This window comes from Haematobia irritans, chromosome 3 (genome assembly GCF_050003625.1).
Source record: "Haematobia irritans isolate KBUSLIRL chromosome 3, ASM5000362v1, whole genome shotgun sequence".
Lineage (NCBI taxonomy): Eukaryota > Metazoa > Arthropoda > Insecta > Diptera > Muscidae > Haematobia > Haematobia irritans.
Window position 1 is genome coordinate 127,902,972 of NC_134399.1, and position 17,801 is coordinate 127,920,772.

The 17,801-nt window shown below is 31.6% G+C and overlaps 1 protein-coding gene across 3 annotated transcripts in view; it reads left to right on the forward strand.

Annotated features, from left to right (window-relative positions):
- The window catches only part of ldd (lipid droplet defective), a 96,245-nt gene that overhangs the window by 52,746 nt on the left and 25,698 nt on the right, over positions 1 to 17,801 (forward strand). For all 3 annotated transcript variants that reach the window (XM_075298949.1, XM_075298951.1, XM_075298950.1), the window contains 7 exons: positions 11,410 to 11,645; positions 11,710 to 11,936; positions 15,462 to 15,604; positions 15,672 to 15,755; positions 15,910 to 16,050; positions 16,120 to 16,259; positions 16,621 to 17,753. In XM_075298949.1, coding sequence (XP_075155064.1) covers positions 11,562 to 11,645; positions 11,710 to 11,936; positions 15,462 to 15,604; positions 15,672 to 15,755; positions 15,910 to 16,050; positions 16,120 to 16,259; positions 16,621 to 17,753 — 1,952 coding nt within the window. In that variant the 5' untranslated portion in view covers positions 11,410 to 11,561. The remainder of the gene's footprint in view (positions 1 to 11,409; positions 11,646 to 11,709; positions 11,937 to 15,461; positions 15,605 to 15,671; positions 15,756 to 15,909; positions 16,051 to 16,119; positions 16,260 to 16,620; positions 17,754 to 17,801) is intronic.

Below are 17,801 nucleotides of genomic sequence, written 5' to 3' on the forward strand. Positions count from 1 at the left end.
TAAATATGTTCAAGAAGTAAAATTGGCATATCGGTCTACATCAAAAGTGGACTCTATTCCAAATGCCTGACACATTCCACAAAATTGCATATTTAGGTGCCTAAACGATATGTCGGGAGATTGATTTATACACATAATTAAAAAAAATGTGCTCCAGAACAAAAAAAAACTATTCCAATTTTGCCTTTTAGAGTTTTATACATATTGTAGATTGGCGTGACTCTAAGTCGACAGCGTCTTACTCTTTTTTTTCATGCAAAAGCCAAACATAGTTCCGGTCGTTAACTGTAAATGTTAACTTAAAATCCGAATAACAGACAGTGATGAAAAAAGGCTCCCACACTAACTGATTACAGTGTTGTTGGAGCGTAACTAACATCTATGCTACAACAACAACAACTGAAAGAGACGCGATTATTATTCGTTGGCATTTCGACTTATCTTAGGCCGAACATCTATTGTTCTCGCTAAATTTTAATGGAGAGAGCTATAGTATAAATGGTCGAAACATTTATAAACACATACATGAGTATCAAAGATTACCTTGCCAAAACCCATCTAAACAACCATCACCAATATTCGTTGTTGTTGTTGTTGCTGCTTGCAGTAGCTATGACATTTGCATCAATTTAAATTGGAATTTGAATTTATGGCCTCTCAAAGACAGTAAACACACACAGTGAATAGGGGAAAACGTCATAACGTCGTGACTTTTCAGTTAGAAACGTGATATAATGCAAATTCATTTTGTGTGCTATTAGTTCTCATATTTTCGTAAATAAAATTAGTTTGGTATCTTATTTTTGGAAAATTTAGTGTTTTTTTTGAAATGATTGTGAATTCGTGAGATTTGTATTGATGCGGCATTGATGCCTGATATTAAAATCATGGCTTCTTTTCTTCAAACTTTTTAATTGATTGGCGATTTAATATTCAAAGCAATATCGTGCTCCACATAAATACTTACAGAATTATTATTAAAATTTTAGCTCTAAGGTTTTTGTTTGATATCGATTCGATTATGGTAAAGGAAATCAGTCAATACTTGATTTTTAAACTGGTCTGCATATCAAATATGCGAGAGTAGTTTCGAACAAACACGTTTTTTTTTCAGAAGACCCAACAAAATTGAACGGAAATATCTATAGAAAGGTCACTAAATAAATGTGCATTTTTATATTTTAAAATTTATTTTGAATTAAAGCATATATAAATAAAGATAAATTTGAATTGAAAATCATGCAACTAATTATTGCATTAGTGTAGTAACAAACCGAAAATAAGATTAAGGTATCATACACTCAACAAAAAAAGTAAACCCTATATGGCACTAAAGCCAATTTAATTATATTTTAGTTCATGGAATTATGTTTTGAAAAAGTTTTCTTGACTGTAATAATTTTTTGCGTACGTTCGTTAAACGAACTTAAAAGGGGAAATATTATACACAAGTGAAAATTGATTCAAGATGACAAATTTTTCAATTAATAAATTAATTTATACAATAAAATTTACAATTTAAAATTTTTAACCCTCCACCATAGGATGGGGGGTATATTAACTTTGTCATTCCGTTTGTAACACATCGAAATATTGCTCTAAGACCCTATAAAGTATATATATTCTGGGTCGTGGTGAAATTCTGAGTCGATCTGAGCATGACCGTCCGTCCGTTTATCCGTCCGTCTGTTGAAATCACGCTAACTTCCGAACGAAGCAAGCTATCGACTTGAGATTTGGCACAAGTAGTTGTTATTGATGTAGGTGGGATGGTATTGCAAATAGGCCATATCGGTCCACATTTACGTATAGCCCCCATATAAACGGACCCCCAAATATGGCTTGCGAATCCTCTAAGAGAAGCAAATTTCATCCGATCCGGCTTAAATTTGGTACATGGTGTGAGCATATGGTCTCTAACAACCACGCAAAAATTGGTCCACATCGGTACATAATTATATATAGCCCCCATATAAACCGATCCCCAGATTTGGCCTGCGGAGCCTCTAAGAGAAGCAAATTTCATCCGATCCGGCTTAAATTTGGTACATGGTGTCAGCATATGATCTCTAACAACCATGCAAAAATTGGTCCACATCGGTCCATAATTATATATAGCCCCCATATAAACGGACCCCCAAATTTGGCTTGCGGATCCTCTAAGAGAAGCAAATTTCATCCGATCCGGCTGAAATTTGGTATATGGTGTCAACATATGATCTCTAACAACCGTGCAAAAATTGGTCCACATCGGTCAATAATTATATATAGCCCCCATATAAACCGATCACCAGATTTGACCTCCGGAGCAGAGAATGAAGCCGACCCATTTTTGCCGGCGGCGGCTGACACTAATTTTTTGCCTCCGGCGGCGGCGGCTTGATGACTAAGCCGATATAAATTCGTCTATTCGGCGGCGGACAATTATCCATTATAAAATCGATTTGAGGTAATCCGAATGGTAATGAGATTAGTTGTACAACCAAACTTACAATCAAATTTTCATTTCATTTACATTTTCTGAGCTAAATGGTTGCAAAGCTATTATAGAAACATGATACTGATGGATTTTGGGTTGAAAGTTAAACATTTTAACAAAAAATACAACAATTATTAATAAATTTTTCTGATTTAAATCAATAATTTTGATTACTTGGCGGCTAATTATGAGTCGAGATGAGTCGATATATTCGGCGGCGGCTTCGGCTGGAAGAAACTGGTCGGCGGCGGCTAAAATCGGCGGCGCGACTCGGCGGCTTCATTCTCTGCTCCGGAGCCGCTTGGAAGAGCAAAATCCATCCGATTCGGTTGAAATTTGGTACGTGGTGGTAGTATATGATATTTAACAACCATGCCAAGGGAGCCACCGTGGTGCAATGGTTAGCATGCCCGCCTTGCATACAAAAGGTCGTGGGTTCGATTCCTGCTACGACCGAACACCAAAAAAGTTTTTCAGCGGTGGATTATCCCACCTCAGTAATGCTGGTGACATTTCTGAAGGTTTCAAAGCTTCTCTAATTGGTTTCACTGGAATGTGGAACGCCATTCGGACTCGGCTATAAACAGGAGGACCCTTGCCATTGAGCTTAACATGGAATCGGGCAGCACTCACAATGGACTGAACAGTCTAAGTGAACCTGATACATCGGGCTGCCACATAACCTAACCTCACCTAACGACCATGCCAGAAGTGGTCCATATCAGTCCATAATCATAATCATATATATATATATATATATATATATATATATATATATATATATATATATATATATATATATATATATATATATATATATATATATATATATATATATATATATATATATATATATATATATATATATATATATATATATATATATATTTATATATAGATAGATAGATATAGATATAGGTGGTAGTATATGATATTTAACAACCATGCCAAAAGTGGTCCATATCAGTCCATAATCATATATATAGGCCCCATATAAACCGATCCCGAGATTTGTTCTTGGAAGAGCAAATTTCATCCGATTCAGTTGAAATTTGGTACATTGTGCTAGTATATGGCCGTTAACAACCATGTCTAGCGAGGTCAATATCGGTCTATAGTTATATATAGCCCACAGATAAATCGATCCCCAATCACACTAAAATTGTACCATATCAAGTTCATAATTGTATATAGCCACCATATAAGCGACCCCCATGTTTGAATTCTGGCTCTCTACGTACCGTGCAAAAGTCCATATCGATTCGTGATTATTTGTAGACTTACCTATACATACCTTTTTTGTCTAATATATACCACGTATGGACTAACTCACAATTTAGAAAACGATGTTAAGAAGTTTTAAGATACCACAACCCAAATAATTCGATTGTGGATGACAGTCTTTCGTAGAAGTTTCAATCCAATGTGGAGGGTACATAAGATTCGGCCTAGCCATGTACCCTCCATGGTGGAGGGTACATAAGATTCGGCCTAGCCGAACTTACGGCCGTATATACTTGTTTCTTTTAATTTTTAATTCAAAATTTATTTAAAGCAATCAATTTTTTAATCAAACTAAAGACATAAAGTCCGTTTATAAAGTAATTGAAAATAGTTACGTTTTTAATTAAACAATTTATTGAGTGTTGCAATCAACATCAATAAAATTTGTAATTGAATCAACTAAAAAATTAAATGAAATTTGCTTATGAAATTTTATGAAAATTAATATTTTAATCAAGTATTTTATGCCCAATTCAAATTGCGATTGATACTATCATTTTTGTGATTGAAGACATTTTAATTAATAAATGGAAATGGTTCAATTAATTTCGTGATTGAACAAAAAAAATTTGTATAGAGATTTACTAAAATTATATCTCCCATAAAATAATTCAGAATTTTTTTAAAATTTGTAAATTTTACTAATATAAATCGCCCATAGTTTGGCACATTTTTGAAATTTTGTATTCTAATTTTTTCCTTCACACTACGATTTTCTTTTCAAAGTGAAAAAATATGTCTAATACATTTTCTTTAATTTGTGGAAAACTATTTACTTTTTTGCAAAATCGACGTGACATCTGCGTTTGTAACAGAGTTTGGTTAAAATCAAAGTCCTTTAAAAACGAGTTAACGACAACTATATTTTCCAAATGCGAACTCGACTTCCAGTAGAAATTATGCTATGTTTCAAGTAAAAAACGTCTTTAAAATAAGGTGTTGAAAAACATGCACCATTTTTTAAAGATTTTTTGCTTTGTAGTCAAGATGCAAAAATACAACAAATTTAAAGATAATTTCATTAATTTTAAAGAATTTTTTTTTAGTTATTAAAGTCAAGTTGACCTTACCCCAAAAAAGTTTTCTTTCGTATTGTGATACCCATTTTTAAGTCAAATTACTTAATTATAAGGACAACATGACTTCAATGAAAAGTTCATTGACTTTTGGACAAGAAAGAAAACTTTATATTATAGAAATGCGTCTTCTATGCTAAGCAAAATTTGCATTCGTATTTTAAGGACTTGAAATCTTTGGCCTCACGTCAATATTTTTTTCAGTGTGCAATGGACCTAAATTTCTTAAATGACATAACCATAAAAAAACAATATGAGGTTTCTTCTTTAGATTCTATTTGAACTATTTTTTGTTATAGTTTTAAGCATACAATTAAATATGGATTAAAATATGAAAAACTCGTGTATAAAATTAAAACAATATTGTTCTCCCGTCAATATTGTTTACCAAACAAACAGTAAAAAATATGTTCATATACCTACAGGTAGACCTCGTTTGACGCATCAAATTGAGATTGCAAATAATCGCTTAATTTAAAACTGTTGTTTAGATCACACCTGTCATATACTAAAATAACGTAAATAAATCACCGCATCAATCCAGGTCTACCTGTTAAAACCAGATGCAAAGGTTACGGATATTTGATCTGTTTATCGTGACAAAAATGTTGTTAGCAATTTTGTATAATTTGTACTACAATTTCATTGGCTATTGCCATGTGAGATGATAGGCAAGAATTTATACCGAAAATAAGTGTTCCATCGAATTAACCTAAATTGAAATAGAAATGTATAGATATGTGTACATAATAATGGAGAGGTAAAGGGTGATTTGTTAAGAGCTTGATAACTTTTAAAAAAAAAAACGCATAAAATTTGCAAAATCTCATCGGTTCTTTATTTGAAACGTTAGATTGGTCCATGACATTTACTTTTTGAAGATAATTTCATTTAAATGTTGACCGCGGCTGCGTCTTAGGTGGTCCATTCGGAAAGTCCAATTTTGGGCAACTTTTTCGAGCATTTCGGCCGGAATAGCCCGAATTTCTTCGGAAATGTTGTCTTCCAAAGCTGGAATAGTTGCTGGCTTATTTCTGTAGACTTTAGACTTGACGTAGCCCCACAAAAAATAGTCTAAAGGCGTCAAATCGCATGATCTTGGTGGCCAACTTACCGGTCCATTTCTTGAGATGAATTGTTCTCCGAAGTTTTCCCTCAAAATGGCCATAGAATCGCGAGCTGTGTGGCATGTAGCGCCATCTTGTTGAAACCACATGTCAACCAAGTTCAGTTCTTCCATTTTTGGCAACAAAAAGTTTGTTAGCATCGAACGATAGCGATCGCCATTCACCGTAACGTTGCGTCCAACAGCATCTTTGAAAAAATACGGTCCAATGATTCCACCAGCGTACAAACCACACCAAACAGTGCATTTTTCGGGATGCATGGGCAGTTCTTGAACGGCTTCTGGTTGCTCTTCACTCCAAATGCGGCAATTTTGCTTATTTACGTAGCCATTCAACCAGAAATGAGCCTCATCGCTGAACAAAATTTGTCGATAAAAAAGCGGATTTTCTGCCAACTTTTCTAGGGCCCATTCACTGAAAATTCGACGTTGTGGCAGATCGTTCGGCTTCAGTTCTTGCACGAGCTGTATTTTATACGGTTTTACACCAAGATATTTGCGTAAAATCTTCCATGTGGTCGAATAACACAAACCCAATTGCTGCGAACGGCGACGAATCGACATTTCACGGTCTTCAGCAACACTCTCAGAAACAGACGCAATATTCTCTTCTGTACGCACTGTACGCATTCGTGTGGTTGGTTTAATGTCCAATAAAGTAAACTGAGTGCGAAACTTGGTCACAATCGCATTAATTGTTTGCTCACTTGGTCGATTATGTAGACCATAAATCGGACGTAAAGCGCGAAACACATTTCGAACCGAACACTGATTTTGGTAATAAAATTCAATGATTTGCAAGCGTTGCTCGTTAGTAAGTCTATTCATGATGAAATGTCAAAGCATACTGAGCATCTTTCTCTTTGACACCATGTCTGAAATCCCACGTGATCTGTCAAATACTAATGCATGAAAATCCTAACCTCAAAAGAATCACCCTTTATATAGACATGTGGCTTTCGAAAATTATACTAAACTGATATTTATATATGGGCCATTTTCATTATAATATTTCGGGTTTGGAATTAAGTTTTATAGCGTAAAGCATGGAAATAAAATCGATGACTATAAAAAGTGTATTACTTGATGTTATTATACCTTACAACACATAGAATTTTTTTTTTAAATTTTGCCAATTAATACTTTGATTGAATTTTTAGAAAATATTGAACAAAAATTAAATATTATTATTTGATGTTATCTTACACCACATAGAAAAAAAATTACGAAATTTTTTCCTATTGATATTTAATTGAAATTTGAAAAATAATCTACAACTGAAAATTTTTTTGATGTTTGGTCGAAACTGGGATTTAAATTATGTATACACCACGGTGGCTCCTTTTACATGTATCAATTACTTTTTCAATTAAATCGATTAATTTTTAAAATTCAAATTGATTGGATTAATAAATTTCATGATTGAATACAAAATAAAGTGATATGTGCACATATAATCAAATCAAGACGTATATAGAAAATTTTGTTTCAAAATTTTATTTCTATAGAAATTTTGGTCAAAATTTTATTTCTATAGAAAATTTGGCAAAATGTTATTTCTACAATTTTGGGATTATTCGTTTGGCTTGAGGTCATGGACTAATGAAAAATACTGGTGTTGTTGTTTTTCATTACTTTTTTATTGAAATGTTGCTGTTCTCGGAAATTTTATCAAAATAATATTTCTAAAGAAAAATTTGTCAAATTTTTATTTCTACAGAAAATTTCGTCAACATTTTATTTCTATTGAAAATTTTGTCAAAATTTCATTTCTATAGAAAATTTTGTCAAAATTTTATTTCTATAGAAAACTTTGTCAAATTTTTAATTCTATAGAAAATTTTGTCAAAATTTTATTTCTATTGAAAATTTTGTCAAAATTTTATTTCTATAGACAAGTTTGTCAAAATTTTATTTGTATAGAATATTTTGTCAAAATTTTATTTCTATAGAACATTTTGTCAACATTTTATTTCTATAGAAAATTTTGTCAAAATTTTATATCTATAAAAAATTTTGAAAAAATTTTATTTCTATAGGATATTTTGTCAAAATTTTATTTCATGGAAAATTTTGTGAAAAATTTATTTCTTAGAAAATTTTGTCAAGCTTTTATTTCCACAGAAAATTTGGTCAAAATTTTATTTCTATAGAAAATTTTGTCAAAATTTTATTTCTATAGAAAATTTTGTCAAAATGTTATTTCTATAATTTTGGGATTATTCGTTTGGCTTGAGGTCATGGACTAATGGAAAATGCTGGTGTTGTTGTTTTTCATTACTTTTTTTTATTGATATGTTGCTGTTCTCGGAAATTTTATCAAAATAATATTTCTATAGAAAACTTTGTCAAGTTTTTATTTCTATAGAAAATTTTGTCAAAAATTTATTTCTATAGAATATTTTGTCAAAATTTTATTTCCACAGAAAAAAAAAATTATTTCTATAGAAAATTTTTTCAAAATGTTATTTCTATAGAAAATTTTGTCAAAATTTTATTTCTATTGAAAATTTTGTCAAAATTTTATTTCTTTAGACAATTCTGTCAAAATTTTATTTCTATAGAAAATTTTGTCAAAATTTTTTTCTATTTTTGTCAAAGTTTTATTTCTATAGAAATCTTTGTCAAAATTTTATTTCTTTAGAAAATTTTGTAAAAATTTTATTTCTTAGAAAATTTTGTCAAAAATTTATTTCTTAGAAACTTTTGTCAAACTTTTATTTCCACAGAAAATTTGGTCAAAATTTTATTTCTATAGAAAATTTTGTCAAAATTTTATTTCTAAAGAAAATTTTGTCAAAATTTTATTTCTATAGAAAATTTTGTTAAAATTTTATTTCTAATTTTGTCACAATTTTATTTCTATAGAAAATTTTGTCAAAATTTTATTTTTATTTCTATAAAAGATTTATAATTTCTATAATAAATTTTGTCAGAATTGTATTTCTATAGAAAATTTAAGAAATACCTCTTTCCGAAATCTACCAAAACATCAAGAATTCTACGAATCTACCAAACAGCAAAAAATCTACCTTTTTTGGTAGAATTCTATCAACTGTGGAAACCGTGTTCCGGATTGTTATTCGGTTCAAATTGGGTGTTAATTTGTGGACGAAAGCGTTTTGATTTGGGGACAAGAGTTAGGAATATACTGACAACACTGAATTTCAAACTGTTACAAATATTCTTTAATATTAATCTCGATTTCCTTTATATGTCAATGTCCCCTAACTGCAGATTATATGAATAATATAATGAACAAATTATGTTATCAGCTAAAAATCATCAAATACTTTTTATTCTCAAACAACCAAGCTTATCAGAATTTTAGATTTACGCATGCAATTTGAATAACAAAGGGAATAATTCTCAATCAGCCCAGAAGTATGCTATGCCAAATTGAATTAAAGATTTATTGTACAACTCGTAACGTGGAATGGATGTTCTAACAATGATCAACTATTTCAATTAATATGTTATTGACATATTAAGAATTTCTTCAGCCAAAAGTTTTAGCAGATAAAAAAGTGAACTTCTTGACTTAGATTGCATTGAAATTGAGAACTTCTTGACTTATGAAATTTTATGAAAATGGGGCCGCCTAAAGAAATATTCATAAAGTCAAAACTGAGGGATTGGTTTGCAAAGCGTCTATATTAGGTTATTAATAATTATTGGTCATACATAAAATGTAAATATCGGAAGTTTACTTGGATCCTATGATATTGACCTTTCCTTAAGGATTTTGATATTGTTTTCTATGCGGCCTCTTTAAAAATTTTCATTTTTCTTTTAGAACCGAAAAATCGCAGTTACCGATTAATTTACATTTGATTTCATAAACATGGCATTTGATTTTATAAACGTAGTTAATTTGCATGTGATTTCATAAACGTGATACAATGGTTAGCATGCCCGCCTTACATACAAAGGGTCATGGGTTCAATACCACACTCAAAAAAAAGTTTACTTGGATCCAAAGATTTTGACCTTCTCTTAAGCATTGTGGTATTGATTCCGAGCCAAAGATGCGGCTTCTTTAAAATAAAGACATTTTTAGCGACATATGTGGCCTTAAAATCTAGGATCAATAAAATTAGAAAATTAAAATTTGGGTCATGGGTTCAATACCACACTCAAAAAAAAGTTTACTTGGATCCAAAGATTTTGACCTTCTCTTAAGCATTGTGGTATTGATTCCGATCCAAAGATGCGGCTTCTTTAAAATAAAGACATTTTTAGCGACATATGTGGCCTTAAAATCTAGGATCAATAAAATTAAAAAATTAAAATTTGGATTCAGATCTCATTTATCGATTTCTCATTTTCTTTTCGCGTTATATTAAAAAAGCTATTTACGTACAAACAAATGCCAGTTTAACAATTCAAATTATAACGGATACCTCAAAGAAAACAGTTTTTTAATTCAAAAAAAAAAAACTTTAAACCAAAGATGCTAAATCCTCAAAATAAGTCATAGCCTAAATTTGAAGCTTTTTTATCTTAAATCTAAAGATTCAATATTTCAGTTAATTTAAGGACAATATCTTTAAATCAAAAATGTGTTTATTTACTTTAAGGAAAATTAGCCTTAGTTCAAAGACATGGGACTTTAACGGAGGGACTCAAATTTACAAAATTTGTGTCCTAAATTTAATGAAAAAAAATATTTGAAGTAAAGATTATAAACTTTGTTTCAATTAAAATGTCTTTATTTTAATTAAATTTATCCTTAATATTTTGTAAATTGTGCATTCTAAAATTTAGGTTGCATAATCTTTAATATCACGTAAATATTTTTATCAGTGCAGTTTCGACCAAACACCAAAAAGTTTTTTTAGCCGTGAATTATCCCCTCTAGGTTAGGTTAGGTTAGGTGGCAGCCCGATGTATCAGGCTCACTTAGACTATTCAGTCCATTCTGATACCACATTGGTGAACTTCTTTCTTATCACTGAGTGCTGCACGATTCCATGTTAAGCTCAATGACAAGGGACCTCCTTTTTATAGCCGAGTCCGAACGGCGTTCCACATTGCAGTGAAACCACTTATAGAAGCTTTGTAACCCTCAGAAATGTCACCAGCATTACTGAGGTAGGATAATCCACCTCTGAAAAACTTGTGGTGTTCGGTCGAAGCAGGAATCGAACCCACGACCTTGTGTATGCAAGGCGGGCATGCTAACCATTGCACCACGGTGGCTCCCCTCTAAGTACTGCTAGTGATATTTCTGAGTGTTGGAAAGCATCTCTAAGTAGTTTCACAGCAATGTGAAACGCCGTTCGGACTCGGGCAGAGCGAACTATCCACTCAAAAACAAGTTTACTTGGATCCATAGATTTTGACCTTCCCTTAAGGGTTTTGGTGTTGATTCGGAGCCATATATATTATATGTTTACTCAAACAATTTTATTAAAGACAATCTTCTTTGTTTTTCATTCCAGACATCTTCCAACTATAGCAACAAATTGATCTTAATGGTCCCCACATCAACGTAACGATTCCGAAAATATGATAAATACATCATTAACTATACCAAAGACTTTTTATAAAATCTGCTAAATATACCAAAGGCTGGTTGACTCTCTGTTAAACCATGAAATACTTAAAGGCCAACATAAGTTGGAGTCAAATCCAGGCTATCTTACGAAAAGATTTCCTAGTAAGATGGAGACAAAAGGTAAGACGTTTTTTTTTAGTTTTTTTATTATCCTTATATCAATTGGTCCGTTTGTTCTTTTCAGTGGCTAATGGGTTTGCAATTATTGTGGCCCTTAGTAATATTCCTTCTCCCGTATTTGATTCGTCTCAAATTTACTCCTATTCACAAAGATTCATGCCAATTTCCCACACGTCAATTGCCCACAGTTCATCAAACGCTTCCTGGTATGCTGTCATACCTTTGCACACTTGAAAATAAGTGTAAATCTACAGATGTCTATGATGAATATGAATATCTGCCAAAATCACCGTAAGTATATTTAAACAAATGTTTTTGATTTTTACCAAATGGGTTTACGAAGTGTGAGAAAAAACAAACACAAAAAAATCCTAAATTAAATCAACTATAGTTTTTGTACGAATGTCCATTTATTAGAGACGTATAGTAGAAAAATGGTCTCATAATTTCAATTTTTATACCCTCCACCATAGGAGGAGGGTATATTTCGATGTGTTCCGTTTGTAACACATCGAAATATTGCACTAAGACCCCATAAAGTATATGTATTCTGGGTCGTGGTGAAATTCTGAATCGATCAAAGCATGTCAGTCCGTCCGTCTGTTGAAATCACGCTAACTTCCGAACGAAACAAGCTATCGACCTGAAACTCGGTACAAGTAGTTGTTATTGATGTAGGTCGGATGGTATTGCAAATGGGCCATATCGGTCCACTTTTACGTATAGCCCCCATATAAACCGACGCTCAGATTTGGCTTGCGGAGCCTCTTGGAGGAGCAAAATTCACCCGATCCGGTTGAAATTTGGCACGTGGTGTTAGTATATGGTCTCTGGCAACCATGCAGGAATTGGCCCATATTGGTCCATAATTATATGTAGCCCCCATTTAAACCGATCCCCAGATTTGACCTCCGGAGCTATTGGAGGAGAAAAATTCATGCGACCCTGTTGAAATTTGGTTCGTGGTGAAATTTGGTACATTGCGCTAGTATATGACCGCTAACAACCATGCCAAAATTGGTCCATGTCGGTCTATAGTTATATAAAGCCGATCCCCAAAAATAATCTACCAAAATTTTATTTGTATAGAAAATTTTGCCAAAATTTTATTGCTATAGAAAATTTTGTCAAAATTTTATTTCTATAGAAAATTTTGCCAACAATTTTATTTCTATAGGAAATTTTGTCAAAATTTTATTACTATACAAAATTTTGTCAAGATTTTATTTCTATAGAAAATTTTGTCAAAATTTTATTTCTATAGATTTTTTTTTCAAATTTTATTGCTATAGAAAATTTTGTCAAAATTTTATTTCTATAGAAAATTTTGTCAAAATTTTATTTCTATAGAAAAATTTGTCCAACTGAATTATTTACGTATTTAATCGGCCTGTTTTGTTTAATATACCCCGTATGGACTAACTTACAATTGAGAACACGGTGTTAAGAATTTTTAAGATACCTTGCCATCGGCAAGTGTTACCGCAACCCAAGTAATTCGATTGTGGATGACAGTCTTTAGTACAAGTTTCTTGAAATCCATGGTGGAGGGAGCCACCGTGGTGCAATGGTTAGCTTATTTTTATAGGTTAGGTTAGGTTAGGTTATGTGGCAGCCCGATGTATCAGGCTCACTTAGACTATTCAGTCCATTGTGATACCACAGTGGTGAACTTCTCTCTTATCACTGAGTGCTGCCCGATTCCATGTTAAGCTCAATGACAAGGGACCTCCTTTTTATAGCCGAGTCCGAACGGCGTTCCACATTCCAGTGAAACCACTTAGAGAAGTTTTGAACCCTCAGAAATGTCACCAGCATTACTGAGGTGGGATAATCCACCGCTGAAAAACTTTTTTGGTGTTCGGTCGTAGCAGGAATCGAACCCACGACCTTGTGTATGCAAGGCGGGCATGCTAACCATTGCACCACGGTGGCTCCCTTATTATTTTTATAGAAAATCTTGTCAAAATTTTATTTTTATAGAAAATTTTTACCAAAATTTTATTTCTATAGAAAATATTGCCAAAATTTTATTTCTATAGAAAATTTTTTCTAAATTTTATTTCTATAGAAAATTTTGCCAACAATTATATTTCTATAGAAAATTTTGCCAAAATTTTATTTCTATAGAAAATATTGCCAACAATTTTGTTTCTATAGAAAAATTTGCAAAAATTTTTTTCTATAGAAAATTTTGTCAAAATTTTATTTCTAATTTTGTCAAAATTTTATTTCTATAGAAAATTTTGTCAAAATTTTATTTTTATTTCTATAATAAGTTTATAATTTCTATAGAAAATTTATGAAATACCTCTTTCCTAAATCTACCAAAACATCAAGAATTTTAAGAATCTACCAAACAGCAAAAAATCTACATTTTTTGGTAGAATTCTATCAACTGTGGAATCCGTGTTCAGGATTGTTATTCACATTGGGTGTTTTTTTGTGGACGAAAAAGAACATTTTGCCAAAAATTTTATTTCTATAGAAAATTTTGTCAAAATTTATTTCTTTAAGAAAATTCAAATTTTTCTTTCTTTCCTCTTTCTATTTTTAAAATTTTATATCTATACAACATTTTTCAAAATTGTATTTCTATACAAAATTTTTCAATATTTTATTTCTATACAAAATTTTTAAAAATTTTATTTCTTTACAAAATTTTTCAAAATTTTATTTCTTTAGGAATTTTTGTCAAAATTTTATTTCTGCAAAAAATTGAAAATCCACCAAAACATCAAGAATTGTACCAATCTACCAAAAGTAAAAAATCTACCATTTTTGGTAGAATTCTACCAACTGTGGCAACTGTGGATATGGACCGGACAATTTTTTTGCCCAATTTTTTGAAAGGGGGCTCAGTATTTTAAACCTAGAATACCTCACCATGAAAATGGATATGAATATCTCAAACATGTTTCAAGAGCATAATGTTATATGTGGAGGGGAACATGTAATATAATTACCGCAAATGTTTTATGTTTGGAAAGGAAACAATATTTTTGAAATTAAAATATTCCATCTTCTCCGTCTAAAAAAAACCTTATCCTCATGAAACATATTTAAGGATTCATTACTTTTGCCCGGATGGAGAATCAAACAACGGACCATTCGCTTTGTAAGCGAACAGACTATCCACTGCGTTCTGTAGATCTTTCACTAACACATAAATATCGCTATAGTCATGAGAACTCAAGTAACGCATACAGCCAAGTAGATCTATTTATAGACCAGTGTGTAATGCACACACAAAACACATTTAAAGAAACTTCGTTTAAAGAAAACAAACAACATGAGTTGCAAACATATGTTTCCGTTTCTTAAAAACGATAAAACTTTTGGGTAGAACAAAAATAAAGAACAGAAATAGTAGTTTTTTCCAACAAATTCCAAAAAATTTGTATACAATTTAGTAAGGGAAAATTTAGGATGTTTTCGTATTGTATAAAACTATATTAAATGTTTAATACGAAATAACAAGATGTGTGATATTCGTTCTTCAGAAAAGAACATCTCTTGATTTAATAATTTTTTTTTTATAATTAATTATTATACGAGTTTTGTGGATAACGAAGATTAAGGAACTTTATCAATTGGATCATTGAAAAGAAAACGCCAGATACAAATCTAGAAAGCTCTTAAATAATCATTTTATTTTAAACTTTTTTTTTTGGAGATGAAAGCTTGAACTTTTCGGAGAGCTACAAAGAAAAACTAACGTTTTGATGCGTTTACATTTTTTATTTAACGAATTTTTATTTATTGATTTTTGCCCATTTTTTATTTTACAAACAAATTAATCAAATTTAATTACAGGGTGAAACCTATCATCGATATCGTTCAAATTTTCATCAATGACGAAGGATTGTTCAAAATTTTAGTTGAATTACCACAAAAGGCTAACTTTATTAGTGCAGTAACAACGTTAGTAACAAATTCACATTTTGGTGAAATACGAGGTAAGTTATGGACTAACCAAATTAAATATATTTAAAATAATAATAATAATATAAATTATATTTTCAGCTAATATCGAAAAGGTAGTGGATATGATCCCTGAAGTGGAGAAAGCATTAAATGGCACCTTCGACATAAAACAATTATTTTCAAGTATGTTAATTACTCAAAATCTGGATAAAAAATAGATTTTTTTTAATTTTTATATTTATTTTAAAAAATTCTTTTCATTTCTATGGATTTTGATTTTTTTAATTCCTTTTTAAAAACCACTTGAAATTTGTCATCTTTGTTTTTGGTTTTATAGATCGTCAAACATTCGTTAAGGCTGGCAATTTAATTTGTGGTTATCCATTCCCTAGCATTGATACCATACCATTAGTTTCTGATATTTTGGAATCACAAGATTTTTCCAAAGCTAATGATGATGAAATTAATTCTATGCCAAGTAAGTTTTATTGAAACGCTGTATTATTTTTTTTTAGGAAATGAAAAATGTTTTTTATTTTAATTTCAGCTCCTTATTGTAAAAAGCTTTATCTAGATGTAACCCGATCAAATTATGGTAAAATTACATGGGAATCCGTTAAGCCTATCATACAAGGAAAGATTTTATTCGCTCCCAACAACGAGGATACAAATTCAATTATGTCGTTGGTAAGTTAGTTTCACATTTTATGAAGTTTTTAAAAGAGAATGGCGAAATCGATTGTCTACAGTTTTTAATTATAAACCAAAATTTTTTTGAATATGTGGGTGGAATTTTAAGAGCTAAAACAGAAAGAATTGCATAGAATTCAAAAAAAAATTTTTTTTGAAATCTTTATTTGAATCGGTCCATATAATTTAATGTTTCTGTATACGGGCTATGACCTGGAGTACAGCTCCCAACCAGCTGGAATTAGAAAGTTTCCCTGAACAGTTCTGGAAAAATCGCCCACATCATGCGGTGGTGTATTTGTTTTCAGGATATTTTATGTAAAACCATAAGCTTACACAAGTTCTCCTTTCTTTGCAGTCGAATTCAACATTCCATGAAATAAATCGTCTGAAAATGTTATCCGTTGCCATCGAACAGATTCTTCTGAAATTAAAAGCACCCGGAGAATTTCAAGAAGGTTTTGATTCTCTACTCGACTTGGCACGAACACCCTTTGTTCGTGGCATTATTGGTGATGAAATCGATCTTGATCAAGTTGAAGCTGTGATTCATCGAATTCGTACGGATCCTGTGGTGGAAGATGTTATCACCACTGTGAGAAAACTTTTAGAGTGTTTCTCTGTTGATCGTTTCATACCCTTTGACACCGAAGATGAATTACGACACCATGCCTTCGAAATGAATCAGAAGAAAATGTTCTATGCCGCAATCTATTTTAATGATACCAAAAGTGATAATGTTGCCTATAAACTTCATATGGATACCCAAAATACACAGCCCACAATTGAAAATAGAAATAGATTTTGGTTCCCGGGACCTTCGGGATCTATGCTGTTGGATTTGAAATACCATCGAGGTTTTGTACAGATTAAACATTCATTGGATTTGGGTATTATTCGCCATAAAAAGGATAAACTAAGGGAACTTGGTATCTTGAAACCTCCAGCAACACCAAGGCCTCCACGTCCATTATTTACTGTGCAAATAGACACAGGAGATGAAGATGAGGAAGACGATGATGATGATGAATGGTTTACAAATTCCAATAGCACCACGGGACCTGTTAGTGCGACCAAACCCAAAAATCAAACACTGATATCCTCAGTAGTATCGGGTCTTGGAATAGATGTTGGAAATGTTACAGATAAACCCACTGCCGAAGAAACTACCATGACACTTAATGATGACTCAATGTCAGAATCTTCTACCGATTTACCCAAACAAGATGTTTCTTCAGAGACAACCACAAATCTACCTCTCGATACAACTACCGAACCCATGGATAGCGAAGATGAAACTACACTGTTTCCTAATGAACTCCCAGATTCCTTGTTGGATACCAGAGAAATACTGAGCAGACAAAAACGACAGGGACTAGCAGACTTATTTAGCAGTTTTAGCAATCAAATCGAAGAAACGAATAAATATGATATAGACAAATTGAAATATTTCACTAAGCAATTCCCCTATCCAGCCTATACAAGAGATGAGTAAGTATGGAATGTAATTTACGAAAAATATTTGCTTACTTCATATTA